The following is an 18,633-nucleotide window of genomic DNA, read 5'->3' on the forward strand; positions in this document are numbered from 1 at the left end:
TTCAGATTATTTTTTCTTTCTTTTGAGTTTTGTGTAGAAACCTACTCTAGTCTTAAATGGTACAATTTAGACACAGATTTATAACTCTAATATAAATTTTGTCCATAGCAAATAGGAGCAAAGGGAGACCCAAGATCATTTTTTTTCTTAAACCAAAGATGTGTAATGTTTTCCACACTGAGATCATATTTGGCTTCAATTTTATTTGAAACAAGGTACAGCCCAGAAGGAAATTATTTACTTAAATGTAAATAATCTTAAATTAAATAAAAATGAAGTTAAAAAAATTAATCAACTGATACAGAATAATATATTTATTCTGGAGTCATATGATTATCTTTTGTGATGGTCATAAAAATATCATGTCACTTTTTTCAGTGCCGTTGTAACTTTGAACAGTCGCTAAATGAATGGTTATAAGTCAACACCTGCTTGTTATCTAATAAGGAAAGTACTATTGATCAGTGCAGAATGTCTCTTCTAATTCTTCAAATTATTGCAAGTTCATAACTTGTCTGTCACAAAACAATCAAGCTAAGTGCATGATGTGCTTAGCAAGAAATTATAATTAGCAAGCCCCTTAAAAGCAGACAACTTTTAAAATAAGATTTCAACTTTACTTCAAATTTCTTCTATCTTGCAGCACAAGAAAATAACCACATAGGATTTAACAATGTTAAGTCTATAACTGTTAGTGAGCTCATGGTGTAGGGCTAGAACAATATTACACCTGTGCTTGCTACTTGTATGTCTGATGAATCTGGCCCATAAGAACTGGTAGCTCACTGGGCACAGAGCACAGATCTCGGAAGTTCAAGAATAATGGCAGGTCCATTCTTTTCAGTATTACTCTCTAATCCAAATTGTTCCTATGTGATTATAAATGCTTATGAAATGTTTCAAGTTCCAGGAAATTTTGTTCAGGCTTATGATGCTATGAAAGCTTTATGCTGTGCTCAGTTTTGTGATTTGTTTTGTTCTGACAGGTGTGGTGTTCAAATAAAATATTAATCCTCTGTAATAGACTGCTTACATATCCATCATCTGTTTCCTCAAATCATGGGTTATTCTTTAACCACGTTTGAGGTCTTATTTGAAGCTATTTATTTAAAATATTTATAAACATCTTCAGTCCAATAAGCTTCTACTATTTATGCCCCTAGATCTAAAAAAAGTGGTCATTTTTAGCCTGCAATACATAGGGAAACAAACACATTCTATTTCCTGTCAACAACTGTTTGCACTGCATGTAGACAATTATGTCGTTTTTCTACAGTGAACAGGAATATTTTACCCACTGCCATTTTTACCTGAGAACGATTAATCCATCTAGGGAGAAAAGCATAAAGAGTATCTGTTAAGCTTTGGATGCTGCACAGCACTTATTAATACATTAACTAAATTCAGGTTTTTCTGGAGACTTAGTGACTCATATCAATGGTGAATTGATTTGTTCCTAATCTTTAATCACTTCTATCTTCAGTGGTCTACCCTAGTTTGTATGCACTTACCTTCACTTTCTGCAAAACTTAATTTAGCTTGCAAAAAATGACATTCATGGATACATCGATTAATATTGTTAATTTAGTTTAGAAATATTGCTTTTCAAAGGACTGAATTCGGTAATCAAGTATGATTAGGCACCCCAATTGCTAAATACAATATCCACATTAGCAGCAATAACATTTTATACAACACTAACTCGTTTTATACACTTTAGCGCAAAAGCATTCAAGCAGAATGACAGCGTTGTTTATTTAGGAAAAGTTACAAAGAGCTTAAAACAAATCTATTATCCATGTGATATATATATATGTGATATATAATATTTATATTTATGCGGTGTCTTGCATGTTCGTGCAGGTCTGAGATTAGGAGACAATTTATGCCCACGTCTTTGCAACGTTAACTGCACCAAGTCATTCTTGTTCAATGACGGAGCATCAGTTAAGCGCCAGAGCGCTGCGGACCATCAGATTATCCTAACTGGAATGTTCCACGACAGACTCCGCCCCTTTTGTATTTCGTCACATTCGAGATTCCTCCTCCATCCCGTCGTGCAAAGCGGCGCTCGCAATATGGCGGCTTCCATGCGACTAAATATAGTAAAGGTGCACTTATGTCCTTACTTTGAATTGGGAGGGGAATTTCGATGGTAGTGAATTCTGGTAGTGCGTCTTTTTCGGACAAATGGAAATGTATCGTTTCATAATTATTAGAGCGCCTCTTTTTATGTCTGTATTTGTCTTTTTCATTTTACTGCGAGCACTTTCTAGTATAGCATAGCCTTTATTGTCATTGTACAAAATAAATACAACGAAATTGGTTGATTTCTGAGGTCAACAATAGCCGCTTTATGTTTTAGCACTTTCTGATGTCTACTTTTAATTATGTAGATAGAAGCTAATATGTAAGAAGTAAAGCTTTTCACCAATAGCTCCCTTTTCTTCGTAAATGGAGAAAACGATTCATTTGTCATTTACGAAAATAGGGGAAATTGAATCATAATATAGGTGTGGATTTTGACTTTAGTATTTACATATTTTTTTCAACTTTGAATAGTTGGGGACTAACTGTACAGAAATTTAGCTGTTATTGTGTTGGGGAGTGTACAAGAAGTGAGGTTCAGCCAATCTCATTGTACACATGTTGTACTTGGCAATAAAGGTTTGAATTGAATTGAAGTTGAAGTTTTGAAAAACAATAGTCTGCATATCCAGAGCACTACAAAATGTTAAGTAGTTTACTTCAATCATTGAAATAAGCCGTTGAATTAATTCTGAGGAAAGGAAGGGAAAATACGATAAAAATGTTTATATGGCTGTGCATCTCACAAATACTACTCCCATAAAAGATAGTTGACAAAGGTTATAACATAAGCACAATATAAAAATTAGTTTCAAAATTAGCTAAAACATAAAGTTGCTGCTGTAGACATCATATACTGGTAATGTGGGCTCTGTTATTCTGACACCCAGCCAGAACTTCAGGACTTCCCAAAAAGTAACCAAAGTCAGGGCTATATATACTACTGAACTAATCTGCGTCTTCAATGTTGGAGGGAGTGGATGTTTGTTGCAGGTTAGGTATTGGAATATGCTTACTTTGAGAATACTGTATAATATAGTATGTGTTTCTTAAATATGTATTCTCTTGTAGCAGACATAAGTCCAATATGTTTTTTATTGAAATATATGCCATTAAGTAATTATTAGGATTTGCACAACATGCTTAATCAAAACCAAGCAAATTGCAAAATTTATACTGGGTGAGCACTGCATGTGTGTATGTGCAAGAGGAAAAGTGACAGAACATGTAATTTGAATGGAAAATTTCCTAAATTTAAACGCATATCCAGAATTGTGGTCAATATAGTGAACTCTAAGCTAACTTCAATAGTTGAGTCATGGAGAAAATCTATTTATGTTGTCACTAAGAGTTGACACCAACTTGATAGCACGTAATCAATCATTACTTGGGTTTGTTCAACATTTTGGTACAGATTATCCAAACTTTTAGACACAGGTATATTTGTTTTAGCAAAGGATATCTGTAGATCCAGCCAGTTTTTCAGTACTAGTCATATTTTCTTAGCAATCTCTGAAGGCCATTATATGGCAATCTTATTTGGATTGGTAAGGTAAGAAGTAGATAAATGCGGTAATTAAAAATTATTTGTATAACATATCTGCTTTTTTTTTAATTGAAAGGGGGTAACATGTTTGCTGAATGTTGCCCGTTGTGCCCCTTCCTCTCTTGTGATCCCAGTAAGGACCAAGAAACGACTTAGACTTCCCTCTAGGAACTATGATTCTTTGGAAGAACAGCAAAAACACTTAAAAGCTAAAGGAATGACGATGCCGGAAGATAAGTTATCACAGTATATCACTATTACCTGCACAAGTAAGTAGTTTTGATAATTTATTCAGTAGAAAGAATTGGAGTAGGATTAATCTCTATGGTATATTGAATCCCAAAGCAAAATAGATATCAGTTGGTTGCTTCTCATTTTTTCCAGTCCTGGATTTCTCATTGTATATAACAAAATGTATTGTAGGTATTCGTTTTGTAATGAATCACATGGATTATTTAACTACAGCAACAAGTGATGATACGTAGCAAGGTCTGAGCCATTGTCATTCTCCCTGTGATAGCCTGTGATTGGAAATGAGCTGCAGCTATTCAGAATGGATTGTTCTACCTATTTTAAAAAAAATCCTGATCAGAAGAAATAAAGATAGCTATAAAAATGCAGAAATAACATTTCTTATCAAAACTGAAGTAATAAATCATAAAAAGAGAGGGGGGGTATGCTGTCTTTGGAGATTCTCAGTCATCCAGGTCATAGTTGTCTCAAAAGAGTTTTTTTCTTCAAAAGGGAACTGGACAGATTTTTCCTTGAGGAAGAAGAAAATGGTTCACTTCTCATCCAAGAAGCTTCATCAGTTTTGATAGCAGGAGAATGGAAGGATAGGTGCTGACAGTTGAGACTGGATGGTGGGGGAATGGAAGAATAGGTGCTGATAAGATGGGAAGGGATGGAGGAACTGTATTTCTTTTCAGCCATTTGGTTGTTAGCACTCTCTGAGAGCTGTTGAGGCTAGCATCCCTATACTCCTTACCTGGGATCCCTGCTGCTTCCCACTACCTGTGCATCTTGGAGTTATGATGGCAATCAGCACTGTTGGGGTTGTCATTGCTAAATGATGTAGTCACATGACATTTTGCTAAGATTGCATCATTTAGTGACAGTAGTCCCAGTCTCAAATGCTGTCATAATCAAAGGACTACCTATACATATTAATTAGAGGAGAGAGGGTGGAAACATGTAGCACTTTACATGTTTCCTATGGAGGAACCTATGGAGTGATCTTTGCTCCCTAACAAACACTGACTGAAACCAGGCCCTCAGAAAGGAAGAGGATTGCAGTATAATGGTGCCACCATCTCTAGCTCACAAGGATACTATGGTCACCAATATCAAAAGCCACTGAGAGGTCAAGGAGTGCAACAATAGATGTATTACTGCCACCCTGACTCCATGACAGATCATCTGCAAGCATGATAAAAGCTCTTGCAGTAATAAATCCTGGCCCAAAGCCTGACTGAAATGAGTCTTCATAATCTATTTCCTCCAGAGTTCTCATTAACTGAAGACTGGCCACTATCTCTGACCAACCAATTAGTTATTGAATATGGGGTTCCTGCAGAGTTAATGAACCTAACACCTTACTAACTTTCAGAAGGGCCCTTGAGTAATTATTTTAATTATTGATTCAAATTGTTAATATTGCTGGTTGCATTTTGTACTCGTTATTTTTACTGCTTTTAAAAATCTTCTTTTAAAATTTGTTTTTATTGGAAACTACCAAGAGACTTTAGTAGCCGGTGGAAAAATTAAAACAAAATAATAGATAGTCTTACTTTTTGGCACCATCTTTCTTCTTTCTGTCATTCTGCACAAATACATTTATTCATGAGTTGCTGTGGTGCAGTCGTTAGAGTGCAGTACTGCAGGCTACTTCTGCTGATCACCAACTGTCAGCAGTTTGGCAAATTTAATCTCACCTGGTTCAAGGTTGACTCAGCCTTCCATCCTTCCGAGGTTGGTAAAAATGAGGACCCAGATTGTTGGGGCAATATGCTCACCCTGTAAACCTCTTAGAGAGGGCTATAAAGCGCTATAGAGCAGTATATAAGTTTGTTTTGTTTTTGTTTGTTTTTATTGGATTTATATGCCGCCCTTCTCCCAAAGGACTCAGTGCGGTGTACAACATTAAAAAACACACATCCCAAAAGTTAAAAAGAAATTAAATATATATCCCAAAAAACAAATCGAATTTATGGAACAATACATTTAAAAATGAATTAAAATTAACAGGCCAGGCCGGCTTGCTGGAAAAGCCAACTTTTTAGGGCGCGTCGGAAGGACCGGAGGTCAGGGAAGTGCTATTGCTATTCATGACCTGTTTTACCAATATTGCCTGGTAATATTTTTTGCAAGATTCTTTCTGTATTTTTATCAAGTCACCCATGAATATTTCTGTAGTCATTGTAATAGAGTAGCTAAGATATTTGGCTTGGAAGATTCAGGTTTAAGCCATGGAATATTGGTAATTTAGGAACTAGTCATATTTTCTCATCCCATCCTATGTTTGTAATATTATTAGAGGAATAAAATGGAAACATCCCATGTGAGCTATCATGCTTCCCTGGAGAAAAACCAAACCTAAATCTAACAAGTAATAAAAATATTCATATTTTTACACTATGTCAGAGAGAATTTTAATTTGCAGAATGTAGTAAAATAGTGGTTGTATTTGCCTTTTTTTTCCAGACAGATGTTTATGTATTGCAAATGCTCCTCACTTAACTATAGTAATTAAAACTGGAATTTTCATCACTGATGAAGTTGTAAAACATGACATCACAGGATCATCAGTCCCTGTTGCCATTGTTAAGCGAGGATTGAGGGTTGTTAAGCAAGAATCTCATGTGACTGTGACTTGAAAGTTCTTGCCAGCTTCCAATAAGGAAAGTTTTGCCAATAAGCAAAATGAAGAAGTTGCAAATACTTGGCAGGCTGGTTGGCATATGTATGGCTGTGGATGCTTCAGTGAGTGTAGCTAGGTGGGATAGAGAGTGGTGTGGCACAAGTGTGGGTAGGAGGAAGAAAGAATGCTGCAGCACAAATGCATGCATGCTTTACAAGTGGGAGGTGCTGCAGATGGGCACATACTGGAGTGGGAGGTCTCTGGGTTCTTATATTCTATACTGGGCTCCTTGGGAAGAAAAGCAGTGGGAGTAACTTGCAACCTTTCCTGGCAATTTCCCCACTGAATTTGCTGGTGGGAAATTGCCACTGAAGGTTGCAAATGGTGATCACGTGATTGTGAGATGCTGTAACATCAAGATTGCAAACTGGGTGCCAAGTACCTAGAACAGTGATTGACAACCCACAGCTCTGGAGCCACATGTAGCTCTTTCAGCCCTCTGCTGCAGCTCCTGCCACCGCTGCTGTTGCCGTCTCCATGGCCGGGCCACTGCAGCGCCTTGCACAGCACAGTGAAATTTAGTGCACTTCACAATGGGGGGACAAGGTTCCCTCCTCCTAGAGCCCATTACAATGCAGAGCCACAATGCGACCCTAACCACTCGCTCCTGGCAACAGCAGCAGCACTGTCAGCTCGCTCCTGCCTCCCAGATGTCAGTTGCTTTTCCTGCAGAGCCATCAGGCCGCTGGTGTGATGCCCTGCTCCCCTGCCGGCCAGCTGATCTTTGGCTCTTTGCCAACCAGCTGAACAATTCAAGGGTTCAAACCCGGGGTTTGACAGTAGTGCAAGGCACCGGAGAATCAGAGAGAAAGAGAGACAAGATACATAGAGATAGACAGAGATAGACACACAGAGAAAGAGACAGAGACAGACAGAGAGAGAGAAGACACACACAGAGAGAAAAAGGTGAACAACATTTTTACAGGACTTAAATAGACATGGAGTATATTATTTGAAAGCAACCTTTAACCCAGTGTCTTTTTTTCGGCTTAAAATGTTTTTATTGCTTGCAAAAATAAAAAAAAATGTTTTCTCTATAGCAGTTCATTGATTTCATAAATGCAACACACTGTACTTTTTAAATACATAGCATAAAAGTAAAAAAAAACCAATATATGCAGTATTATCTTCATTTTAGATGTCAAAAGGGTTTTTGGGGTCCCAGTGTTTTCTCTTCTGTGGGAAACAGGTTAAAAAGGCTCTTTGAGTGTTTAAGATTGCAGACCTCTGGTCTAGAACTTCAGGGGTTAGTTACCAATAGTTGTTCATTATCATTGCAACAAACATCACTAAACAAGTATTCATTAACTATTTTATCAGTACTGACTGATATTGTAACCACTGTCCACATTGCCAGTAGAAAGTTTTTCCACAATAGTAATACCGTGTTTCCCCGAAAATAAGCACTTGGCATTATTTTGGGGGAGGGCTTATTTTTGAGGTGCAGGAGGTGACGAGCATGGTCACCTCATGGCTGCTGCTGTGTTGCAATATTTTCAGGGGAGGGTTTATTTTAGTGCATGCCCTTAAAAGCCCGGTTGGGCTTATTATCCGGGGATATCTTATTTTCAGGGAAAGAGGGTAGGTAATTGAAGCTGTAAGTCAAGGCCGTTCAGCAAAATACATTTTTTTTACAGCAGTAGGATGTTAACAAGATCAAATTCTATGGAAGAAATTTTAAATTCACTAACATGGGGGTGGGAGGTGGGAAGTCCAAGCAATAATATTTTACCTCAATTTTTTTTAACATTAATGTTTTACATTTGATTGAGGAGCATGTTTTAAAAACAATTGTTCATTATATTTTTTTCTTATTTTGGCAACCCAGGGGGGATCTTTGAACCTTACGTTCCTCCAGAAGGAGATGCCCGTATGTCAATGTTATCTAAGGAAGGTCTGTTGCAAAGGACAGAGAAATTGAGACATACTGCAAAATCTTACTCATCGTATGTATCATTCTGCCTATGGCATCCAGTCTAGCTGTTGCATCTTTTCATTTAATGCTAGTGTACAATTTCCTTTTAGCAACTGCAGTTTGTATCATGGTCTTGATCTTCTTATCTTCTAACCATTTCTGTAAATCTTATAGGATGATTTATTTCCTGTTGTATTTCCTAAAAACCCAGGCAGTAAATACTAACTTACAAGAGTACATTATTATACTGTAATTCTTTTTGGAATATGGTGATCTGAAAAAGCAGTTGAAGACTGAATATTATCCTATGTATAAAATCTTATTTATAGAAAATGCGTTTGAATGCTTCTGTCAGTGATGGTTACACTCCAACTCGCGTTAGCCCTCTCATTCACTACCACCTGTACTAAAAACAATATCACCAAAAATAAACCCTAGTGCTTATTTTTGTAGTTTTATTTCTGCTATTTTCCCAGCATCTGGTAAAATATTTTCCCAGCATCTGGTAAAATATTTTCCCAGCATCTGGTATATTTTTAATAACGTGTTTCCTACAAAATAAGCCCCATTCTGAAAACAAGCCCTAGCCTGATTTTTGGGGGTTGGCCTAATATGAGTCCTACCCTGAAAATGAGCCTGGGGGGATGGGCATGGCCAGCATGAGAGGTGGCAAGTGCGCGGGGGCCGACAGTGTCCAGCAATTGGTGCAGCCCACTGGTCCCTTGGCACAGCACAAATACTGATAAGGCTGACCATGGAGGCAGAGGCGGGGGGAAGAAGACAAGCGATCTGATGTGCTCCACAGCTGCCTGACTCAAGGGAGGCATGCAGGAGGCCTGCGTGGTGGCATCGGCAGCAGGTAGAGACAGAGGTATAAGGGATAGGGGAGGCAGGTGATCCTTATGCCCCTGCACGAGTGCTGTTTGTTGCAGCTGCAGGCAAGCCAAGAGACAGTGGGATGGAGTGGGCAGCACATTAGGATCGTCTCTGCCTCCACCTGGCTCTGCTGCGCACTTTTCACTCGGAGAGACAAAGCTTCATCTGCTTGCAAAGAGGATGCTTTGAAACGGAGCTCACATTATCCTCTTTGCAAGCAGATGAAGCTTTGAGTCTCCATCATTTCTTCATCCGGATGGAAAGTATTTGGTCGCCTATGGGGTGCTTGAGAATAGAGCAAATCGTTCCGGCAAAGAACTCCTGCGAGGCCAGCAGCAGCATGGGCAGCCGTTTGGTAGGGAGCAAGGCACTCCCTGCAGTCAAGAAGTGTCCTGGCACCAGCTGGGCCAGCAGGCAGGGAGGGTAGAGACCAGGGCATGCCAAGAGCTTGGCCTGTTGCAGCCACGGACAAGCAGAAAATGGGAAGGAGAGGGCGGGGCCAGTGGTGGTTACACTCCAACTCGCGTTAGCCCTCTCATTCACTACCACCTATACTAAAAACAATATCACCAAAAATAAACCCTAGTGCTTATTTACAAGCGCCCCCCCCCAATTAAGACTGGGTCCTATTTTCAGGGAAACACGATATGACATTATTGGGTTCAAACATCAGGATTGATTAGTTCTCCATGAAGTGACTTAATTACTCTGCAAATTTTTGAAGCTGATTACAGTTTTACACCTTTTCCTGTGAATATACTCCCGAAAGTTCCTTCATGAATTCATGGTTTCTTTTTTCAGGGTTTGATTTAAACAAAGCGTTTTGTATTTAATAGTGTTTTCCTAAGAATTGTGCATCTTTTTATTTGCTAGTTACCGTATTTTTTGGAGTATAAGATGCACCTTTTTTCTCAAAAAAGAGGCTGAAAATCTGGGTGCGTCTTATACATCGAATGCAGCATTTTTTTGCCTCACGAAGCCCTACCCCTTTACCAAAATGGCTGTGCATATCCTTATGGAGGCTTTCAGACAGCTCCTGGGGCCCTGGGAGGGCAGAAATGAGCAAAAAATGGGCCACTTTTTGCCGCCCCAGCAGCACTCTATAAGCCACCATAAGGCTATGCATGCAATTGTTTTGATGAAAAAGGGGCCCGTTTTCGTGGAAAATGGACCGTTTTTTGCTCTTTTTTGCCCCCCTACTCCACAGAAGCACTCTGCAAGCCCCCCCTGCCTATTCATGCCTTTTATTTGAAAAAAAATGGGCTGTTTTGGGAAGGTTTGCAGAGTGCAAAAACTTTTTTCTCTATCCCTCTATCTACCAACCTACCTACCTACTTACTCTCTCTCTCCCTACCTACTGTATATCTATCTATCTATCTATCTATCTATCTATCTATCATATATATATATATATATATATATATATATATATATATATATATATATATATATATATATGTTGTATATATATATACTATCTATCTATCATATATTCATATATATATAAATATATATATGTATATATGTATATATAAATATAATGTTGTATTTGTACTGATAAATAAATAAAGGGAGACTAGTATAGATCTATTTCGAGCTAATTATATATATTTATGTTACAACCCCTGGTATGCCCAAATATGGGAGGGAGCTCACTACTCCCCCTTTCTGTCCTTCGGCTCATTACAGAAGACCATCCAGGCAGAAAACCATATTTTTTTATTTTTAATGTTGCCTTTGCTATTTATTTATCAGCACAAATACAACACACACACACACACACACACACACACACACACACACCTCTACCTACCTACCTACCTACCTACTCTGTCTCCCTACCTACCTACTGTATTTCTCTCTCTCCCTCCCTCCCTCCCTCCCTCCCTACTCTCTCTCTTCCTATCTACCTACTTTATTTCTCTCTCTCTATCCCTCTATCTACCTACCTACTCTCCCTCCCTCCTCCTCCCTACTTACTGTATTTCTCTTTTTCTCTCTCCCCCTCTACCTACCTACCTACCTACCTACCTACCTACCTACCTATTCTCTCTCTCTCCCTACCTACCTACTGTATTTATCTCTCTATCCCTCTATCTATCTACTTACCTACCTACCCTCTCTCTCTCCCTTCCTACCTACTGTATTTATCTCTCTCTCTCTCTCCCTCTACCTACCTACCTACCCTCTCTCTCTTTCCCTACCTTCCTACTGTATTTCTCTCTGTGTGTCTCTCTCTCCCTCTACCTACCTACCTACCTACCTACCTACCTATCTACCTACTCTCTCTCTCTCCCTACCTACCTACTGTATTTCTCCCTCTCTATCCCTCTATCTACCTACCTACCTACCTACCTACCTACACTCACTCACTCTCTCTCTCTCTCTCTCTCTCTCTCTCTCTCTCTCTCTCTCTCCACCTACTGTATTTCTCTCTCTCTCCCTCTATCCACCTACCTTTTTAAAAAAATTGCCTCTTCAAAACCTTGGTGCATCTTATACGCCGAAAAATATAGTAACCCATTTCCAAATAAAGATATGACTTAGGTTACTTTGGAAATTTAGAATGGAATTGTTTCACTTCAGCTGTGTCCTTCCAATGTGCAAATACTTGGGATTAACTGGCCTTTAGTTTGCTGCATTAATTACTACAGCCAGGATGAGTCCAGCATACTGAACTATAAAAATATATGAATAGCCAACAGCATTTTAGCCTAGATAAGTATGTGGTCCTATAATAAAAGAGATTCTGTTCTCTTATTAATAGAAAGTTTGATTGATAACTTCAGAAATTAGTGCTTGGAGTTTTTTCTCATAATCCTCCATCAAGATGTCAACGAGGTATGATTTCATTGGCCATTATTCTTCCATAGATTGATCAGAGTAAAAATTATGATCAATATGAATATGACTGCAGGAACAGCATTCTCCTGTTTTGCTGATCATGTAGGTCCTGTGCCTGATGAGCTTCATCTTATGGATTCTTTTTTTCTTAAACTGGTTGTTTACTTTCTCCTTCCACTTTTTTCTTGACAGAATCCGAAAAATAAGAGCGGGTGATCCTGACTTCCGCATCAAAACCTTTGCAGAGAAAGCCCAAGAAATCTATATTGAGGCACACAATAATCTGGCCAAGTAAGACTTCTAAGGGATGTGTTTGAGTTGTAGGCTCCAATCTACTCTCTCTTGCCACAAATTGTGCATTGGTTTGATAGTAGTTAACATCTATTAGTTCATTTACCTTACTTAGAGAAACTTCAAAAATTATCTCTGGGTATTTTTTCTTAATGTAAAAAGAATTGGCTTGTTGTTTTGTGATGGATAGATTGATAGAAACTCGTTCAAATGCCTGGAATTACCATATTTTTCGGAGTATAAAACGCACCGGAGTATAAGATGCACCAAGATTTTGAAGAGGCAAATTAAAAAAAAAGTTTTTGCACTCTGCAGACCTCCCAAAAACGGCCTATTTTTTCAAAAACAACCCTGTTTTTGTTTTCCCCCCCAAAAAAGGGCATGAATAGCCTTTAGGAGGCTTATAGAGTGCTCCTGGGGAGTGGGGAGGCAAAATTGAGTAAAAAGGCCAGTTTTTTTTACTCATTTCTGCCCTCCCCAGGCCCCAGGAGCACTCTGGAAGCCTCCTAAAGGCTAAACACGGCCATTTTGGTGAAGGGGGTGGGGTTTTGGGAGACCAAAAATGCTGTATTCAGTGTATAGGACGCACACAGTTTTTCAGCCTCTTTTTTGAGGGGAAAAGATGAGTCTTATACTCCGAAAATTATGGTAATATCAACAATGGATAGCTGTTAAAATCTGTTTTCAGATAAGGTGTGAGGTGTGGGGGTGGGAGCTGATTCATTCATCAGACAATCCAAGTGTATTTGTGCATTCTGACACTCTTCTATCAGCTGTTTTGAAATTGTCTATTGTATCTTCCTTTTTCTATACAGTTCTTTTGTCTTGATTCACAGAGGGTTTTTTTTTTCTTTCCAGCCTTGCATAGTACAGTATAACTTGAATTTTGTTAACAGTGATCTTCCTTCAGGATTATTCCTGAATAATAATAGGATTATTCTCTATACCTATTAGAAGTTGTCAAGCATTGTGTGTGCATATGATGTCCAGGCTGATGTGTTTCAAACTGAATAGTATCTTAATTGAGTTTTACAAGTAACATGATCGTGTATTATTTTTCTAAATTCCTACAGTTTTAATGAGGAGAAACTCCACTCTCTAGTAACTGAACACTGTTACCCGGTAAGAATCTGTGATGATATCAGCAAGTGATTGCTTAAAAGACTTTTAAGAAGATCTGTCATGACGCTTTTCTGTAGTAGATACTTGCTCTACTGCCCTGTGATATTCCTGGATTGTCAGTCTGCCACACTAGGCAGAATTAACCATCATTGGTGGGCTCCTTCATTTCAAGCCCCTGATGTGCTTTGCTAGTTTGACATCCTTGTATGCACTTAAAATTAAAGTATGGAGCAAACACATTTTTTATATTTAAAAAAAAATCTAAAAGGGAATAGGAAGTAATGCACAGTGTTTGTTAGCACCTACATGGGCTCTAAAACTCATTACAAAGAGGAGGTTTGGGGGAAACTGCCTAAGAGCTCAGCATGGCTTATAACAGCCTGACCCCAGAAGGTTGCCTTTAAGTCTCTTTTTTTGTTCTGTTTCTAATGTCTGCAGTTATAGTTTAGACTTCATCTTTGGAAACATTATATCAAACTATTGGTTTCACTGACAATGCTGTATGGAAAAAGTTCTGAATGCGAATAAACTAGTCCCGTGATGGCGAACCTGTGGCACGCGTGCCAGGGGTGGCCTGCAGAGCCCTCTCGGTGGGTGTGCGTGCTGTCGTCAGCTGCTCTTCTGGGTTCCGGTGCTCCGGCGTGCACATGCACATGCTCCAGTTTTAGCGCTCAATGCCGAAAAGGTTAACCATCACTGAACTAGTCTATTTTGTCTAAACCAGCGGTCCTCAACCTTTGCAGCTTGCCAGCTTGATTGGGGAGGGGGAGAGCAGAACCGGGCAATGGGAGCAGTTGCCCAGTGCATATTCACACATAGCTCAACTAGTGAGTTGATCTGTGTGTGCGAGTTGAGCTGTGCGCATGTGCACCCTGGCCTGCTGCTCATGTGGCCCAGTTGTAAATAGGCCATGGGCCAGTAAGGGGCTGTGGCTGGGGGTTGGGAACCCCTGGTCTAAACAGTACTATGAGTTTCAGTTGCTCACAGCATGACTTTGTATTTTACACCCATTTCTTTTTTCTCATATGGTCTTGCTTATTTGCCCCATTTTTTTCTTCAATTGTTTTTGTGCCTTTCTACTTTCTTTCAGTAGTGGAAAAGTATTTTATACCAAATCATTAAATCTTGATCTCAATATTTTGCAGTTTAAAATTTCTGAGTTGTTAAAAGATAGGGATTTGGGTGTCGATTTTTTTGTTCTTTTTGTTTTGGTCACTTCCATTTTTATTCTCTCTAATATTTTCTTTAAAAAATTCTTGCAGCTGCTCATAAGTATTTTTAATCCTCGTGCAGTAGTATGCTTAATCTGCTTAATTTGAACATGATGAAATTTTAGACATGTTGCATTTGCTAGGAAATGGTACAAGGAAATGAACATAAGACCATTCGATGGAGATTTCTGGAATCATTGGAGCCCCCTAGAGTGGTCCAGGTGCGATGCCCAACTCTGCTAAACGAGGATCTTCTGTATGGGCAAGTGACAGTTCGAATTCACCTTCGACAGGTATGTAATTCCAATCACTGCTACTCTGGAGGTATCAGAATGTGTTTTACATATCACTGCTTAATGTCACAGGGTTGGTTTATTGTTTTTTTTTTTCTGACAGATTTTAGCTATCTATGATCAGTTTGGGAGGCTTATGTATGGAAGTGAACAGATACCAAAGGATATTCTGGAATATGCTGTGTTTGAAAAACATCTGCTACACAAAACTGGCCAGTGGAGGTTACATGACAAGATTGTTCCATCATGGGCTCCTCCAAAAGATCCTCTAATCAAGGTATATGTTTAAGTTATGATATGGCATTTATTTGTAAAGGTATCTTAATTTTTTTGATGCATAAACCAGAGCGATGTTACGGTTTTGGCACCTATCTTTTATCTAGTAAAGGGTAAAGTATCTTGGTTAATCTTCTTCTTCTTATGCCATATCCATCATCTGACATTGATGATCATGTTGGTGATTCTATTTTTATCAACAGCCGCACAAAAAAGTGCTGTTGAGTTTTGTCCAAACCTGTTCCTTGGATTTTGAAGCCATTATGTTCTGCCTGGACCTCACTTGCCTTCAGTCTTTCCCTGGAGGATTAAGTGAAATATGATGTATTTTTCCGGGTGTTGCATCACATTCCAAAATATTCTAACTTTCGCTTTTTGATTCATATATTCTACTAAATCATAATGTGATTTGTTTGGTTTTATTGTACGAAATGAGCTATTGTCAATTAATTATCCATGGTTTATTGAATAAACAGCAAGTGGCTCAGTTTAAAATAAGTATGTTTTTAACTGATGGTAATATGCATTTTTCTCAACACCTACATGCATTATTATAAGCCCATTACAGGACTTCTGTCAATTTCATGCTTTCTGGGGACATTGAATTATAGATCCTCACATTCTCATCTAGCATAACCAGTAGACATTGGCAGGAGCATGAGGAGTTGTAGTTTGTAGGAAACTATTATAGAGAGTCAGAGATGTATGCTTGGGTTCACACTGTAGCCTTGTCCTGTGCTCCTATAATCCTTAGATAAATCATAATCTTAAAACCTTACTTTCCTGTTTAAATAATGTCAAAAGTAATTCATACAATCTTGACTGAAGAAGCACAGTCATTGGGAATGAACTATTTTATAAATGATAGGATCAGCTATCATCATTCAAATTCAAAACCAAACAAAATGCATTATAGTGTGTTTCCCCGAAAATAAGACCTGGTCATGTATATTTTTTGGTTGCCAAAATAAGCACCAGGGGTTATTTTCATGGAGGTCTTGTTTATTTTGTGACTGCAACGGAGCAGGAGGTGAGGCAGTGGGGTGAAGCGAGATGGTGGGGGTGGAGGACAAAGCGGTTCACTGATGCCACAGCCACTAAGTGAGGCGGTAAGGGTGGTGGAGAACGAAATGAGGCGTTTCGAAACGAGAAGTCCCAATAGTATTCTTGGCTGCCAGAGCCATGATGCTGGTAGAATGTGGTGGCAATCAGAGCATCTCACCTGCCGGCGGCTAGCTGGGTGTCTCCCATTCCATTACCAATTGCCTGGAGTCCTTGGGGGATTACCTTGCCAACTGCTTGCCAACTCCTGCCTAGCTCTCCTCATTTCACCAAAGCATCCTTTCACTAACCTCCTTTCGAGTTCTGTTCTCCACCGTGTGCAGGGCAACAAAGAAGACTAGGACTACCAGTAAAAAAGAAAGATCAATCAGACTTTCCAACTTTGCGAAATCTTTTTTTTTTCCCCTCGAGAAGTTGGAAGATCTGATTGGTCTTTTTGTTTTTTAGTCCCACAAACTTCACCAGTATCAGGGTTCTGCAGGCTGGGCAACCAAGGATACTATTGGGCCTTCATCCTCTATCTCCCCTCGCTTCACTTTGTCCTCCATCTCCCCACCACCTTGCTTAGTGGCCATAGCACTAGTGTATCTCTCAGCCTCCTGCTCTGTTGCAACAGCGAGCAAGGAAAAGAAGCTACATCCTCCACCCACTCACACCACCTCATTTCATCATGCTCTACCGCCTCGCTTTGTGGCTATGGAAACCCCTCGCCTCGTGTTGGCAGACAGAATGGCCAGCCGGCTGCACAAGCTCCTACGTAGGGCTTACATTAGGGGTAGGGCTTATATTTGGCCCAGGTGTGGAAAATCAGGCTAGGGCTTGTTTTCGAGTTAGGTTGTATTTTCACAGAAACATGGTATCAATCCAACCAATGTGTTCCATCATTCCCACTTTTTTCCAAAGTTTTGAGGTCTAGTCCTTTTCTTAAGTCAGTTTTTTTAAATAAACAGTTGCTTATGCAATGGAAAGTCAGTGCATTTCCTTTATATTTCATAGTTAATGAACTTTTGACAATTGGGGCATTGATTTTGTGTTTTCTTTTTCCCCAACCTTACACTTTCCAGACTATTATGATCCCAGGACCAACCGTGACACCTTCGGAAGCATAAGGAAGAATCATCAAGAGGTGCCAGATCCACATATTTAATGAGACAAATAATAAGACCAAAAAAAAAAAAATGAAACAGGAAGAATTGGATATGGTGGGCGAGCTTCTTAATTGTTATGCCTCTGGTTAAATTATGAGGTATATATCAAGCTGTATAATCCCTATATTATTCCATTTTTCAGTCTTCCTTTGCTAGAATAATTGATGTATACTTTGCGATATTGGTTGTATATTGTTACTTTTTGATTAATAAAGTAATAGATTTTAAGATATAAAACCTAATCAACTTTTATTTTACAATCCACTGAAATACCAACAGGGTAGGAGCTTTCTCTGATTTCATAGATGTAACGGTAGTGACAGTTTCTTGAATTAAAAAAATATGGTACTTATGTAGCTAGTAATCTCATATTCTATATTTTTGAATCATCTGTATCCTTTGTAGATGATTTAGAAATTATGGTTTGGAATAAAGTTTTAAAAAGTTTTTAATAGGTTTGAAGATTGCATACTCAGTCCTGTATAAACTGGTAGGCAAAGTATTAAAAAGTCTTTTTTGCAAATAACATTCATTAAATTTGTGTTTAGCAGGTACCAAAATTCTGTATCACTCAGCAGCTTGATTGGAGACATACAGAATTCAATTCTTAAAAGTGACAATAAAAAAGAAATAAAACTCAGTCTAATAGTTGCTTCTTTTTATAAGAAGAATGTGCAGTAATTTACCATATTTTTCAGAAATAACATGCACTTCCCCCCCTAAAAGAGGTTGAAAATTTGGGTGCGTCTTATACATCGAATGTAGCCCTGCCCGCCCACCCACCGGCCCTCACCTTTTGGCTTCTGTCTCCCAGCAATTTACCTCCTTGCAGCGAACAGAAAATTTGCTGAGATGGCAAAAGGCAATCCCTGCATCCTGAAACAGCTGAAACTGAAATTGAAAGTGAAACAGGCTGTTTGCTGCAAGGAGGAAAATTGATGGGATGCAGAGGCAGATTTCCCCCCCCCCCCTTCTAATCAGGCTAAACTGAAACAGGCTGTTTGCTGCAAGGAGGTAAGTTAATGTATAAATGTCTATAGA

At 38.9% G+C, this 18,633-nt stretch overlaps 1 protein-coding gene across 2 annotated transcripts; it reads left to right on the plus strand.

The window, feature by feature from the left end:
- Positions 1–1,995: 1,995 nt before the first annotated feature.
- On the plus strand, positions 1,996–18,232 carry MRPL45 (mitochondrial ribosomal protein L45). Of its 2 annotated transcripts, none has more exons than XM_081933872.1 (8): positions 1,996–2,111; positions 3,711–3,903; positions 8,383–8,500; positions 12,382–12,480; positions 13,554–13,602; positions 14,957–15,106; positions 15,210–15,383; positions 17,509–18,232. In XM_081933872.1, the coding sequence occupies exons 1-8, from the start codon at positions 2,079–2,081 to the stop codon at positions 17,551–17,553; spliced, it is 861 nt and encodes a 286-aa protein (XP_081789998.1). In that variant the 5' UTR covers positions 1,996–2,078; the 3' UTR covers positions 17,554–18,232. The 2 variants fall into 2 exon arrangements, with proteins under 2 accessions (XP_081789998.1, XP_081789999.1); XM_081933873.1 differs by having other exon boundaries at positions 2,037–2,105.
- The last annotated feature ends 401 nt before the right edge of the window (positions 18,233–18,633 follow it).

The sequence above is a fragment of the Natrix helvetica genome (assembly GCF_964273705.1).
Source record: "Natrix helvetica genome assembly, chromosome: Z".
Classification (NCBI taxonomy): Eukaryota; Metazoa; Chordata; class Lepidosauria; order Squamata; family Natricidae; genus Natrix; species Natrix helvetica.